This window comes from Balaenoptera ricei, chromosome 2 (genome assembly GCF_028023285.1).
Source record: "Balaenoptera ricei isolate mBalRic1 chromosome 2, mBalRic1.hap2, whole genome shotgun sequence".
In the NCBI taxonomy this organism is placed as follows: domain Eukaryota; kingdom Metazoa; phylum Chordata; class Mammalia; order Artiodactyla; family Balaenopteridae; genus Balaenoptera; species Balaenoptera ricei.
This window is the reverse complement of record NC_082640.1, coordinates 37,296,574-37,310,812: the sequence shown is the minus strand read 5'-3', so window position 1 is coordinate 37,310,812 and position 14,239 is coordinate 37,296,574. Positions and strand designations below refer to the sequence as shown.

The following is a 14,239-nucleotide window of genomic DNA, read 5'->3' as shown; positions in this document are numbered from 1 at the left end:
AAGTGAGAAAACTAGCAGCAACTTCTGTGACAAAGGAATCATTTTCTTAATAATACTAAGAGCTTTTACGAGTAAATTCAATTTAAAAAAAGGGAAGAAGAAAAGAACAGTCAGTTCATAGAAAATGAGATTAAAATCACCAATAATCATGAAACATTTCTCAAACATTCATGAAATGAAAATTAAATTTTCATGAAAATGAAATTTAAATGAAAATTAAAACAAATGTAGTCATTTAATTGTGCATGCCCCCAATAATTGCTCTGTACGAAAATACACCACTGTTCTATCACAGGCCATTGAGAGTGTCTTTATCTCTTTTCTTATGTTTCTCCCTTGGGTTTCCAGGCAGTTACTCACCTGCTGTCATGGGGCAGCCATTTCTTTAAAAGCGCCAACCGTGGGAACCCCACAGTAGAGGCCAATCTCCCACTCTCACCTCCCAGTGCCGACACTGACAATAACTAACACTGGGTAAGTATTAATACTAAAAAGGAGACTTCGAGCATATGTGCTAGGGGCGGTGTCCCTGCCGAGGGAGGTGATGATGGGACCGGTTCCATGCAAGAGGAGATAGATGAAAGAATGGGAGTTCTGCTGCAGAAGAGGCGGGACGGGGCTTTCCTCCAGACCCTGAAACACCACGTGCGAAAACAAAGGGGTGTGCAAAAGCCAGGTGCAAGTGTGGATCTGCAAGCTGTGGGAGGGGCGCCGAGCTCGGCGGGAAGGGACTTCTCCCGCGCGGATTCCTTTCCTGCTCAGGGACTGCTTTTGGCCGTCGAGGGGCCTGACAAAATTACTTGCCTCACAGTTCACGGCTGAAAGGGAGCTTCCATTCAACTTTCCCTTTTCATAGACAACTATATGGAGGACTTAAAGAAGTGAAATGACCTGTCCCAGGTCACAGCTCTGGCCCACACGGGGGTCCTGACTGCCAGTCGTCAGATTTTCCTTTCTCTGGCCCTCCCGCACTGCGCAGGCTATCAATCCCAAACTCTGCTCCCTGCCCCCGCGGTCAGGGTCTGCTCGATGGACTACATCTCCCACAATGCCTTTGGCCCATGCTCCCTCCCTCCGCCCGGCTGGGTCCGTATTCGCCAATAGGAAAGCAGAGTTTCCAGGTGCAGTTCTCGGTGGCCAATGAGCGCGGCGGAGGGCGGGCCTCTCCCGTCCATTGTTCTCGGTGCCCCTCGGGCTTGAGCCACCTTGACTCCGGAGGGGCCGGGCAGTGCCCGGGGGCCCTTTTGCGCACGGAGCGACCGCGGGATTGGCATCTGGTCTCTGGAGAGGTGAGCCCGGAGAGCCAGAGCTGGAGCCGCGCGGGCCGGGAGAGTAGCCCGAGGCAAGGGGATAACGGGCCTGGAGCCAGTGCGGGCAGCCCTGTTGGGGGAGGGGCGTCGGGGGCTCTGTCCCCGTCCCGCGGGCCCCCGCTCTCCCGGTTTAGGTGCCCGGTTGGCTCAGCGACCGGACATGGACTCTTCTCCCTAGCGGTGAGCTCCGTGTACATCCAACCATGGGCGCAGAGTTTAGACTGGAAGGCACAGTGGACGACATCCCGAGCAGCTCATTTTACAGATGGGGAAACTGAGCTTCAGAGGGGGCGTGGCTTGCCCCAGGTGAGACAGCAAATTAACTGACTAGGAACGGTTTTCCCGGGCTCCCAGTTAAGAGTTGTGTTATACCTGTGTTTCTTTTAGCCATTTGGTGAATACATATTGAGAGCTTCGGTGTTTCCACTAGCTTTTCTTTTTTGTTCTTTTAAAAAAAAGTTTTTCCTTGCCTATTTTTTTTGTGTGTGGGGTTATCTGAGTCTACGATGTAGTGATGATTTTTAAAAATAACTTTTCATTGCCTTTTAGTCTTTATTTTAAATAATTTGTAATTTCACTGCTCTCAACATTTTGTAGAATTTCTGTTCAGGTTTTTTTTTTCCTTGTGTATGTGTTCATTTTTAAAAGGAATTGGGGTCATACTGTGTCTATGGTTTTTCTGCCTTGCTGGTTTTGTTTTTATCCATTAATTTTCATATTATGAGGATTATTTTAAATAATAATAATTGTCAGCATAATTTTAAAATTTTAAAAAATACATAGAGCAGAGTGCACAAATCTTAAATTTCATATGTATGCTCTTATGCAACCATTGTCAAATCAAGATATAGAACATTTACAGCTCCACTGAGCCCCTTCTCAGTAACAGTCCCTCAAAGGGTAGCCATTATTACATTAGCATAGTTTTTTTTTTAAATTTTGTTTATTTATTTATTTAATTTATTTATTTTTGGCTGTGTTGGGTATTTGTTGCTGTGCGCGGGCTTTCTCTAGTTGCTGCAAGCGGGGGCTACTCTTCGTTGCAGTGAGCGGGCTTCTCATTGCGGTGGCATCTCTTGTTGGGGAGCATGGGCTCTAGGTGCGCGGGCTTAAGTAGTTGTGGCACACGGGCTCAGTAGTTGTGGCTCTCAGGCTCTAGAGCACAGGCTCAGTAGTCGTGGTGCACGGGCTTAGTTGCTTCGTGGCATGTGGGATCTTCCCGGACCACGGCTCGAACCCGTGTCCCCTGCATTGGCAGGAGGATTCTTAACCAGGGAAGTCCCACGTTAGCATAGTTTTTAATACATTTTACGGTATGAATGTGCCATAATTAACCATTCTCCTGCTGCTGGATTTTTAAGGTGTCAAGTTTTTTTTTTGCAATTAGAAACAATGCTATGGTTGTGTGTCCTTGCAAATTAATTTCTCTTTACAAAGATGGTTATTTTAAAAAATAAATTCCTGAGAGGCCAAGGCTGGATCTAAGAGTACAAACTTTTAAAACTTCATATTTTAAAATATGGTAGTAATGCAGTTGAGGTATTTCCTTCCTTCCAGTGAGCGTCAAAGTGTCTTGACATCTGATCCTTTGCAAATCCTTGAGAGGTCCCCTTCAGATAAGAAGGATAGGTGTTATTAGCTCTACTTGTTAGGTGGTCAGTGAGGTTGTGTGACTGAGTTGTATGTTAGGTCAAGGTCACTCTGCAGCAAGTCTGAACTGGCTTAGGGCAGCATAACTCAGTCCTGGGTTCTTGCGAGGACTTTGAATTTCTGATAGTCATGCTTTGGTCTTTTGGAAAGAAAAATACTCTATTTTTTGTGCTTGTGATTTTTCTTAACTTCTCTTGCCATAGAGATGTTTTCAGGAATAAGCCATTTTTCCTTTAAGAGGGACAGGAAACTTCTGTTGATTTGCGGATGTAAGAATCATTTGGTGGCCTGATCTGGGCTGCTGTGAGTTAGATTGTTTTAGGACAGTTTACTTATTGATTCTAGTTCTCTTTCTCATTCTTAGCCAGACTCCTTGTTGAAATTTGAGGAGGGTGCTGTCTTCTCAGAGACCCTGGCTGGAGAAGACTGAAGGTCAAGGTTAGAAGCCTGAGTGATTCCCCCCCAGAACGTGGATGATGGCCTCAGAGGTGCCGAGAGTAACCACTCCCCTGAGCCCCTTAGTCCATGTCCCTCAAGAGGAAGATGACCAGGAGGAGGAGGTCGCCACCATGATCCTGGAAGACGACTCCTGGGTGCAGGAAGCTGTGCTGCAGGAGGATGGCCCTGAGTCGGAGCCCTTTCCCCAGAGCACCGGCAAGGGCAGCCCCCATGAGGAGGTGGCCGGAGGGCCACAGGGTGCCCTTGGCCGTCTTCGAGAGCTCTGCCGGCGCTGGCTGAGGCCAGAGGTGCACACCAAGGAGCAAATGCTGACCGTGCTGCCAAGGGAAATTCAGGCCTGGCTGCAAGAGCATCGGCCCGAGAGCAGCGAGGAGGCGGTGGCCCTGGTGGAAGATTTGACCCAGACCCTTCGGGACAGTGGTGAGATGCAGAACCTCGTAGGGAGAGGGTGGGAGCACCCCTCTGAGATGGAAGAGTGTGGTGTTTGCAGAGGAGGAGAAGGTGGTATCCAGGTCTGAGTTCGGGTCAGCCCCATCCCTCTACTCTGTCTGCAGGTGATCAGCACATTGTCACCCCAGAATGCCCTGGTTGTGTGCAGTGACAGTTCCAGAATTTCAGTATAAGAGGGGCTAAGAGGACTATTCTCAGAGCTAAATTTACGTAGTTAGCAGTTTTTTTGTGTGTAGTTGGAGCGGTTGGGAAGCTGATGGAGGTTATGGGGTGAGGGGCTGAAGACCCCCATAAACCACCCCTTGGCACTTTTCACCCGGTTGTGCAATAAACTTCCAAATATTTAAGTTCCAGCAATTAGAAAAACCAAGTCCTGTATTAAAAAAGTGATTATTTTTGTGAAATCAAGGTGAATGACGAGTAAGCCAGCTAATAGCTAGGGACTTATCTGTGGTATAAAGTCATCCCAGGCTCTTAAAAGAGTAATTCCAAACCTGAGCTTTTTGCAACAGTTAATATGTTTGTCTCTTGTGTTATTAATACGTTGTGGGACCCATGCACGCCGTTCAACCACTCTGCCTCCATTCTAGTCTTCAGTTGTAAACTGGACTGCCTTGATTACCAGATATTTACTTCAGATCTACCTGTGCCCCTAGGACTGTTTCAGGACCCCCGGGAACCAATGGCTGCCTTTGTGAGGATGTTCAGGGAACGGAGTGGGGAGAGGAGAGGTCAGAGAAGGCTTCACAGAGGATGTGACACTTGAGCAGGAGTTGAGCTGGAGGGGGGTTTGGCAAGGCGCGGGGCAGGGGGAGGGTGTGGCATCCCAGTGGAGCTGAGGCTCAGAAGGGTGGACCCGTGTGGGATTGTTCGGATGACCATAAGGAAGGCTGGCTGATTGGAGTGGAAAGTGTGTTTTTAGGAAGCGGTAGGAAGTAGGGTCTGGGGGAGGGCTGGGTGAGGCTTAGACCAAATGTCTTTGGCCTCAGCAAGTTCTAAACTAGGGCCCCAGGGGCATGGGAGGAAGCTGAGCTTAGCAACAGGATGCAGGTGTGATTATAGGAGGGAGAGGCCGGAGGGAGGAGAGCAGCCAGGAAGCCGTCTGGATGCTGGGTGGGCAGTGATAGGGGTGGGTCCAAGGTGGGGACTGCAGGGGAAGAGGAGGAGACTGGACGCATGTGAGAAAGAACTAATAGTAACCCTAGCCAGCATTGATGGATCCTTTTTGTGGGCCAGCCAGTGTGCCTAGCATCTGATATGCAAAACTCACATAAACTCTCAGAGAGCCTGGCTGGAGAAGACTGAAGGTCAAGGTTAGAAGCCTGAGTGATTCCCCCAAGAACGTGGATGATGGCCTCGGAGGTGCCGAGAGTAACCACTCCCCTGAGCCCCTTAGTCCAGGTCCCTCAAGAGGAAGATGACCAGGAGGAGGAGGTCGCCACCATGATCCTGGAAGACGACTCCTGGGTTCAGGAAGCTGTGCTGCAGCTTGGAGACAAGTGGAATTATCATCACCGGGGAAGATAAGTGACTCCCTTAAGATCGCGCAGCTAGTATGAGGCTGAACCAGGATGCCAGCTCAGGGGTCTGAGGACGTGGCTCATGTTCTTAAGCATTTCGTCACATCTGATGCAAAGTCATAGTTCCCAGTGGGATGTTGGAAAGAGGGGCTGCAGGTGAGGACTAAGACAAAGGTGACTAACTCAGAGGCATCTAGTCTAGAGGATTCAGAAGGCTGGAAAGGGAAGGTGGTCTGGGGACAGAGTTGTAACAATGCCCAGGGACTTGGGAGATGTGAGTATAAAGCTGTCCTTTGGAGAAAAGGGCGGTCATGGAGGGCCACCTGTGAGCCCAGGCCTTCACTGAGCACCTTACATGTCCATCTCGCTGATAATCCCATGAGGTGGGCGGAACTGTCATTTTACAGATGAGGAAATTGAAGTTCAGCAAGGTCAAGCTCTTCCTTGAGGTCACACAGCTGGTGAGTGGTGGAGCCAGCATTCAAACTCCAGTCTGTTTGCTTCCACGTGTGTTTGGTAGATCCCAGGTTTTATTTGAAGCAAAATGCCTGATTTTCTTTGGCCCTGAAAAATAGCTTTTAATTTTACTCTTCCTACTTAAAAAAGCGAAAGCCTCTCATCCTATTTAAAAACCTTGTTTACTATGTAACAAGTTTGTGATGAACCTCAGGCTCTTCAGTGAGATGCTGAAGAGAGGCCAGAGGGGTGGAAGGCTGAGGAGAAACCTCTGGGGTTACTGTTCAGTTGGGGAAGTCACAAAGCAGGGCGTCAAGTCTCATCAGGTGTCTCTGAGAAATGACAGGCTCCCACTGTGACAGCCCTCCCCACCTGGCTTGCTGGAGGGGCTTTGTGCCTTTCATCTTTCACGGGACATCCCGGATGGGGAATGTCCCAGACTGAGTGGGCTTGTCAGTGCTCTCATTTCTGCCATTGAGATCGTCTTTGTTGGTTTTCATTTGTCTAACACATGCTCCTGACCTGCCTTATGATTACTCAGAGGAACCTCTGCAGTGATCTCCATCCCTTCTCAAACATTTACTCAACATAAGACCACTTGATCTCTAGTCTGTTTGTCCAGCTCGGGACCTTTGGTCACATTTACCCAGCACATTTTCAAGGCCTGGTTAGACAGTGGTTGTTTAATATTTGACTAGCAGGCACCTCTAGGTGTTCACAGTTAAAATATCTTATGATTCCAGTTGAGATTGGACCTATATTAATAGTTTAAATGGTAAAGCTCATCTCTCTTTGTGTCTCCTAAGGGCATGTTGATCCCCATACCCAGCCCTATTTCAGGCTCTTGGTATTTCACCTGAACTCTCGCAGCAGCCTCCAAAGGGAACCTGCCTTCAGCCTCTTTTTCCTGCATTGCTCCACTCCTACCTGAGTGATCGGGCACTCTGCTGCTTAAAAATCTTCTTGAGTTCCCCAGTGTCTCCAAATCAACCATGACCTCTTTGTTCTGCTTGCAGCCCGTGGCCCTGTGTGACCTGGCCCAGGTGCCCATGGCTGGTCCTCCTCTGATCCCCTTGCCACAGCTCTTGCTTCATTCAGACCAGATCTTGCTGTTTCTTGAACATAACCTGTACTTGCTGGCATTCACCTGTGCTCCTGAGTTTTGACTTGGAGTGGCCTTGTCCATCCCTGTGTGATAAAATCCTGGTCTTCCTTTGAGTGCACACTTTTGGAGACGTGCTCCATAAAGCTGTCCTTACTTCTGGCCCCTCTTTCCTGTCCCCAGTTCCACCCGCCTGAGAGCATCTCTGATCACCTCTGCTAGAAGTCATCTCCCCCAGAACATTTGGATTCTCCTCCGCTTTTGGCTTTGTATCATATTCCGTCTTGTTTTCTATTTGTATGAATACTCATCTTATTTCTTCTAGGAACCTATAAAATCCCCAAAGTCAAGGAACCTATCTTTTTCTTAACCTTTTTCTTTTTTTTTTTTACGCTCTCACAGTACCCAGCACAGTGCCCTATACATAGTGGGGACCCAGTAAGTATTGTCGGGATGAGGAAATGAATCCTTCCAGCCTCCCTGCAGGTGTGGAGAAGCTCACCTGCTGGGTCCATGAAGGAGGCAGATAGCTGCTTCCTTCCAGGCTTATCTGCCTCTCCTTGAGAAAGCCAAGCTAAGTTTTGTTTTAAAACAAAATGGGGTCGGGACTTCCCTGGCGGTCCAGTGGTTGGGACTTTGCCTTCCAATGCTGGGGGTGCAGGGTCAGTCCCTGGTTGGGGAGCTAAGATCCCACATGCCTCGTGGCCAAAAAACCAAAACAAAAACAGGAGCAATACTGTAACAAATTCAAAGACTTTAAAAATGGTCCACATCAAAAATATCTTAAAAAAAAAAAAAATAAGGTCAAGCCCAAAGTTGGCAGAACGTAGCCAGGGATATTTCGAAATCTAGAAAGGGAGACTAGGTAGGACTGCAGCTTAGACCTGGGAGAATTCTCAGGCCGGTAGGCAAGTCAGGCAGCTTAGTCCAGCAAGAGAGCACCTACTCTTAGGTTTTTGTTCTTGGAAACTCTGTATTAATCCTTTGTTTATATTCAGCAAACTCAGTGATTAATCCTTTGTTTATATTCAGCAAACTCAGTGAATATTATCATATTTATGCTGTTAACAAAGATGTTTTTAAACATAGAGAACATGTTTCTGAGTATGGAGGTGGGTGCTATTGCCATTTCTCAAATTCCAAAGGCTCAAGGGTACCTCCCTTCATGGCCTGAGAATAAACCAGTAGGTGGCCTTTTTCACCTGTTGGTATCCAGCCAAACTGGTAGGAGTAGTCCATGGGACTGGCAGCATTTACTTGAAGGGACAAGCTTCGGATTTGGAAGCCTAAGGTATGGTGAATCCACACCCCAGGGAGGACATTTGCCTGGAGGTCTCTTGCACCGGGGAGCTGGTCTTGGATGTAGCCACCAGCGCACAAATGCCAGAGAAAATGAAACTGTTGTGGGCTGGACGTGGAAGCCGCAGTAGGGCATCACTGGTCCTGTGGAGACCATCCATCCAGTGATGTGCTCTTTCTTTTTATTTTTTTAAAAATAAATAAATTTATTTATTTATGTTTGGCTGCATTGGTTCTTCGTTGCTGTGTATGGACTTTCCCTAGTTGCGGCGAGCAGGGGCTACTCTTCGTTGCGGTGCATGAGCTCTAGGCATGCAGGCTTCAGTAGGTGTGGCTCGCGGGCTCTAGAACGCAGGCTCAGTAGTTGTGGCGCACGGGCTTAGTTGCTCCGTGGCATGTGGGATCTTCCCGGACCAGGGCTTGAACCCGTGTCCCCTGCATTGGCAGGCGGATTCCTAACCACTGCGCCACCAGGGAAGTCCTACGCTCTTTCTTTTTAGATGAGATTGGCCCACATGGTTCATGCCTGGCAGCTGTGTTTTTAACCTGTGTTTCACAGGCCTGTTGAAAGACGATTTATGAAAAGCACTAGTTACCTGTGTTGCTGGTTACAAATTACTGATGTAAAACCCAATACACTTCCATTTTTTTTCTGGTGAGAATGAGAACCCCAATTTTCCAGGGCAATCTTGAGTATAAAATATTTGTCCTTGTAAAGCATCAAAATGTCTCAAATTCCAATAGCTGGCAGCCAAACTATACTTCTCAGAATGTCTCACATCGGTCTGTAAGAGGCCTGGGCCCTGGGGCCAGAAGTCATTTCTCAAATTGTATGGCCTAATTTTCGGTTCAGAAAGTATAGTCACTAGAGTTGAGACAGCTTGTCCTTGAACTGTTCTCTAATTGCTCTACCCACCCTCATCTCACTTTCTGTATGAAGTAAGCGGAAAAATACCTTTAGAGCCCGGAGACCAGTGGACTCATGCCACAGCAGCCTCCCCAAGATAACCCCAGACCAGTGTGATTGCAGCATCAGGCTGAAAGGGGAAATGCTCCTCTCCTAGCAGATTCTTCTTTTTTTTTGGCGGAATAGCATGGCTTGCAGCATCTTAGTTCCCCGACCAGGGATCGAACCCAAGCCCCCTGCAGTGGAAGCTCGGAGTCTTAGCCACTGGACCGCCAGGGAAGTCCCTAACAGATTCATTTTATCTCATAGAAGCCCCACCACCCGAAAAAGAAACTGCTGCCATCAGAGGGGAGCAAAGGGGAAATTATGGGGCTCAAAATTGATAGATTCGTGACATATAAATCCTGTGACCATTAGTGTGGGGTCCCTGTGCCATCAGCATCATCTGGAAGTGTGTTAAAAATGAAATCCCTGGGCCTCCCTTCAGACCTACTGAACCAGAAACTCTGGGTGCAGGGTCCAGCACGAGGGTTTAACAAGCCCTCCAGGTGATCATGATTCAGCCACCAGTTTGAGAACCACTGTGCTAGACCTCTGGTTCTCAGACTTCTCACTGGGGTCCTGGAACCCACTCCAGGGATTCTGATTTTCTGATTTAGTTGGCATGGGGTGTGGCCCAGGCAAGGGAGTTTTGAAAGCTTCCCAGGTGGTTCTAAGATGCAGTGAAGTTTAAAAACCACTGCTCTAGAGCCTTGTTACTCAGAATGTGGTCCATGCACCAAAAACATAGGTGTCACCTGGGAGCTTGCTAGAAAGGCATACCTCAGTCTCAGCCCAGCCCCACTGAAGCAGAATCTGCATTTAGCAAGATCTCCAGGTGATTCATATGCACTATGAAGTTCGAGAAGCACTCCTCTAGACCAGTCAGGAATGGAGATTATCAACTTCAAACCTACTCTTGTCCAACAGGTGAGCTGAGAGTCACAGCTGGCTTCTCCAGCCATCCTCAACATCACCCCTGGCTTTTGGTGGGCACAGGCAGCAGCTTACCTATTTTGAGTTTGCTGGCCCAGCAAAAATGCTCCCTTGGTGACAGCAAATGAACAAATACTTTCATTTTTGTTAATAAGGGGAGTGAAGAGCGGTGCAGGGTTGTAAAGGTATATGTCTTTTTAAAGCCACGATTCTCAGTTTCAAAACAAAATCACTTTCAATTCACTTAAATATTTGAAGTGTATACCATACAGAACTCTCAGAGAGATGTAACATTATAACTGTAACTGTTTGGCAATAATTCATTTAAACTGATAACAGCTCCTTGCTGTTTTTACCAGCGCTTTGTCTTTCAGGCAGTCAGAGCTCAGGGGGAACAACAGTCCCAGTCACTCAGGCGCTATCAGGTTCCCGCCAGTCTTGCCAGGGCAGCGCCCCGGTAGGGAGAGACCCACTTGGGCATCAGCTGTATCAGAATTACAGACCTACTTCTGCATTTTAGACCAGTGGCTCTGACCATGGTGTTGAGACACAGTGGTATGTCACAATCAGGGGGGAGGAACCTTACAAGAATTCTGAGCTTAACACACATTAAAGCACCAAAGTTTGTGACCAGTTATCTCATTGTTATAGATAAATTACAGCAAATTCAGGCTTATCCCCATATTGACAGCAATTTTCCTTACACTTATTCTGGTACGCTTTCTAGCATGGGAGAGAAAGCAGAGGCCTCTAGCCAGGCAGGGGCACACACGTGGCCCTGTGCATTCCATGGGAATGTGCTGTGCCTGTGAGTCTAGAGCCCATGTCGAGGGCAGGAAAATACAAGATCCATTGATTTAGACCGATTTGCAATTGTCTAGTAAACAATAAGGGCCCTATGGCAATTCAGGAATCGTTCAGTGGATGGACCGTTCAGTGGATGGACCGTTCAGTGGATCGTATTTGGACAGTGGTCTGACCCTTTTGAAAAAACTGAAACTGGATCTCTACTTCACAAGTTACACAGAAATCAATTCCAGATGAGTTATAGATCTATACTGTAAAAGATCTGGAATCACCTATAGGAGAGTATTTTTGTAATCTTGCAGTGGGGTGGGACTTCTTAATCTTAAACAAGACAGAAATCGTCAAAGCTAAATTGGACTCATAGAAACAGACAAAAAGTCTTTTATATTAAAAAGATACTGTGGGGATTTCCCTGGTGGTGCAGTGGTTAAGAATCCACCTGCCAATGCAGGGGACATGGGTTCGAGCCCTGGTCCGGGAAGATCCCACATGCCGCGGAGCAACTAAGCCCATGCGCCACAACTACTGAGCCTGTGCTCTAGAGCCCGTGAGCCACAACTACTGAGACTGCATGCCACAACTACTGAAGCCCACGTGCCTAGAGCCCGTGCTCCACAACAAGAGAAGCCACCGCAATGAGGAGCCCGCACACCGCAAAGAAGAGTAGCCCCTGCTCCCCTCAACTAGAGAAAGCATGTGTGCAGCAACGAAGACCCAACACAGCCAAAAATAAATAAATAAATAAATAAGATACTATGAACAAAGTTCAAAGACAATGCACAGACTGGGAGGAAATATCTGCAACAAAGTCTGCAGTGTAGCAGATAAGAGTCAAAATCTTGCTCTGTAAGAGCATGTACAATTCATAAGAAATTGTCAACCCAGTAGAATAGAAGGTAAAAGATATGATCCGGCAATTTAGAAATGAATAAAAACAAATTATATCCATATGAAAAGATGTTCAACCTTACAAATTACCAGGGAAATACTCATTAAAGCAAGATACTATTCTTTTGCCTGTTAGGCCATCAGAAATTGAATAGTGTTTCTAAGAATTCTCTGCCTTTTTGAGCATTAACTTCATCTTTTAAAATTAATTCCAGAATTTTTCTTGTAAGTAATGTATCAACTATTTTAAATTTGGTAAGAGTACATAAAATGATATATAAGAGCCATAAATTCTTTTTTCTTGTTATGGTGGTAAAATATATAACATAAAATTACCATTTTAGCCATTTATAGGTGTACAGTTCAGTGGCATTAAGTACGTTCACATTGTTGTGCAGCCATCACCACTATCCATATCCAGAACTGTTTCCTCTTCCCAAACTGAAACTATACCCATTAACAGTAACTGCGGGCTTCCCTGGTGGCACAGTGGTTAAGAATCCGCCTGCCAATGCAGGGGACACGGGTTTGATTCCTGGTCCAGGAAGATCCCACATGCCGCAGAGCAGCTAAGCCTGTACGCCACAACTGCTGAAGCCCGCGTGCCTAGAGCCCGTGCTCCGCGACAAGAGAAGCCACCGCAATGAGAAGCCCACACACCGCAACAGAGTAGCCCTTGCTCACCACAACTAGAGAAAGCCCACGCGCAGCAACGAAGACCCAACGCAGCCAAAAATAACTAACTAACTAAAATCTATTTTAAAAAAACCCACTAACTCCCCTTCTCTCCCCACAACCCCTGGCAACCACCATTCTGCTTTCTGTCTCTATGAATTTGCTCTAGTAGTTTCGGGGGAGATCAAAACATTTAGAAAATGAGACCCCTTCTTTCCTATTTCCTTAATGCCTGACTCATCTCTGAGTTTTCTCTGCTGGAGATCTGGCCATCCAACCGCTTGCTCACAAGCCTGCTTCCTCAGAAGCCTGCCTCCCTGTATCCAGTCTCATCCACAAAATATGCTCGTTTTGAAATAGCAAACACTCTTTCTACTGGTGAAGTTCCTTTTTAAAGAAAATTCCCAGCTCCTACCATCTCATCCCATCTCTACTCATTAACATGTTGATGAAGTTATTCCCCTTTTATCTGACCAAATCAGCTTCTGAGTTTTCACTTTCTTAATTGACCACCAACAAAAAAAGGAGAGAATTGCCTGCAGTTGAATGTACTCTATACTCTTGATTTCACCAGTGCCAGCTTTTCTTGAGGAGGAGCTTGGAGGAACCAGGATCCCTCATCCTTCCCAGCTCAGTGATTTTTTTTTTTCCCATTTGGAGGCCCTTGTTAAGGCAGATCGCCCGAAGGGTGCTCTTTTCTGTCCTTTAGAAAGGCTCCCGTGCCTCTGTGTTATCAGAGATCAACCTTAAAAGAACTCTCAATCTTCCATTGGCCTTTGCTGGAGTATAACAGTCTTGAATCTTTGTCTACATAAAGGAGGATAGGACTGGTCCTTAAGCAGCAGACAGTGAGGGGGTTATTGGGTCTGGATTCTGCTCAGATGGGCCTCTGCAGTGAGGTGACAGAGGAAGATAATCACACAAATTAAGCATCATGTTTAAAGGCCTCCAGATTATAAAGGAATTCTCTCATATTCTTGTCTAATAGTTCAGTAGTAATTTTTTTCCATTTAAATATTTGATCTACTTGAGTTTTGTCCTAGTATGGGTCCAACTGAAATTTTTCCATTTGACTTAACTGGTTGTTCCCAGCATCATGAATGCTGGTGTCTTTTGGATGTGGTGTCTTTTCTCCATGGATTTGAGAGGCTACCCTTATATTCAACATATGTTAAATTCCCATGGTCATAGAGATTTTTTTTCTGTTCCACTGGTCTGTCTATTCATGAGCCACCTGAATTAAATTCTGAATTCACATGTCTATTGAGTCTATTTCTGGAGGTTTGGTTTTGTTTCATTGGTTTGATTGTCTATTAATGTTTTAATTACAGTAAGTCCCCTACATACAAACAAGTTCTGTTCCGAGAGCATGTTCATTAAGTCCAGTTCGTTCATTAAGTCCAACAAAGTTAGCCTAGGTACCCAACTAACACAATTGGCTATGTGGTATTGTACTGTAACTGGTTTATAATACTTTTCACACAAATAATACATAACAAATAAACACAAAAAATAAAACATTTTTAATTTTAAAGTACAGTACCTTGAAAAGTACAGTAGTACAGTACAACAGCTGGCATCCAGGGGCACGTTCATGTCTTTGAAAGTTCGTAACTTGAAGGTTCGTATGTAGGGGACTTACTGTATTGAGATTTTATGTTTTAACATTTGACAGAGATAGTTGCTCCCCCGCTTACTCCCCTGATTTCAGTCAGTAATCTTATCTACAATAATGTTTATT

General features: G+C 46.3%; 1 protein-coding gene across 6 annotated transcripts in view; it reads left to right on the top strand.

Moving 5' to 3' along the window:
* Window positions 1-1,194: 1,194 nt before the first annotated feature.
* ZSCAN2 (zinc finger and SCAN domain containing 2) overlaps window positions 1,195-14,239 on the top strand; it is a 29,541-nt gene continuing 16,496 nt past the window's right edge. For 2 of the 6 annotated variants that reach the window (XM_059912410.1, XM_059912406.1), the window contains exons 1-2: window positions 1,195-1,289; window positions 3,325-3,839. In XM_059912410.1, the coding sequence (XP_059768393.1) occupies window positions 3,434-3,839 (406 nt within the window). In that variant the 5' untranslated portion in view covers window positions 1,195-1,289; window positions 3,325-3,433. Of the gene's footprint in view, window positions 1,290-1,488; window positions 1,617-3,324; window positions 3,840-5,151; window positions 6,519-14,239 lie in introns of those variants that run through there. The other 4 variants (XM_059912408.1, XM_059912407.1, XM_059912411.1 and 1 more) reach the window with 4 other exon arrangements.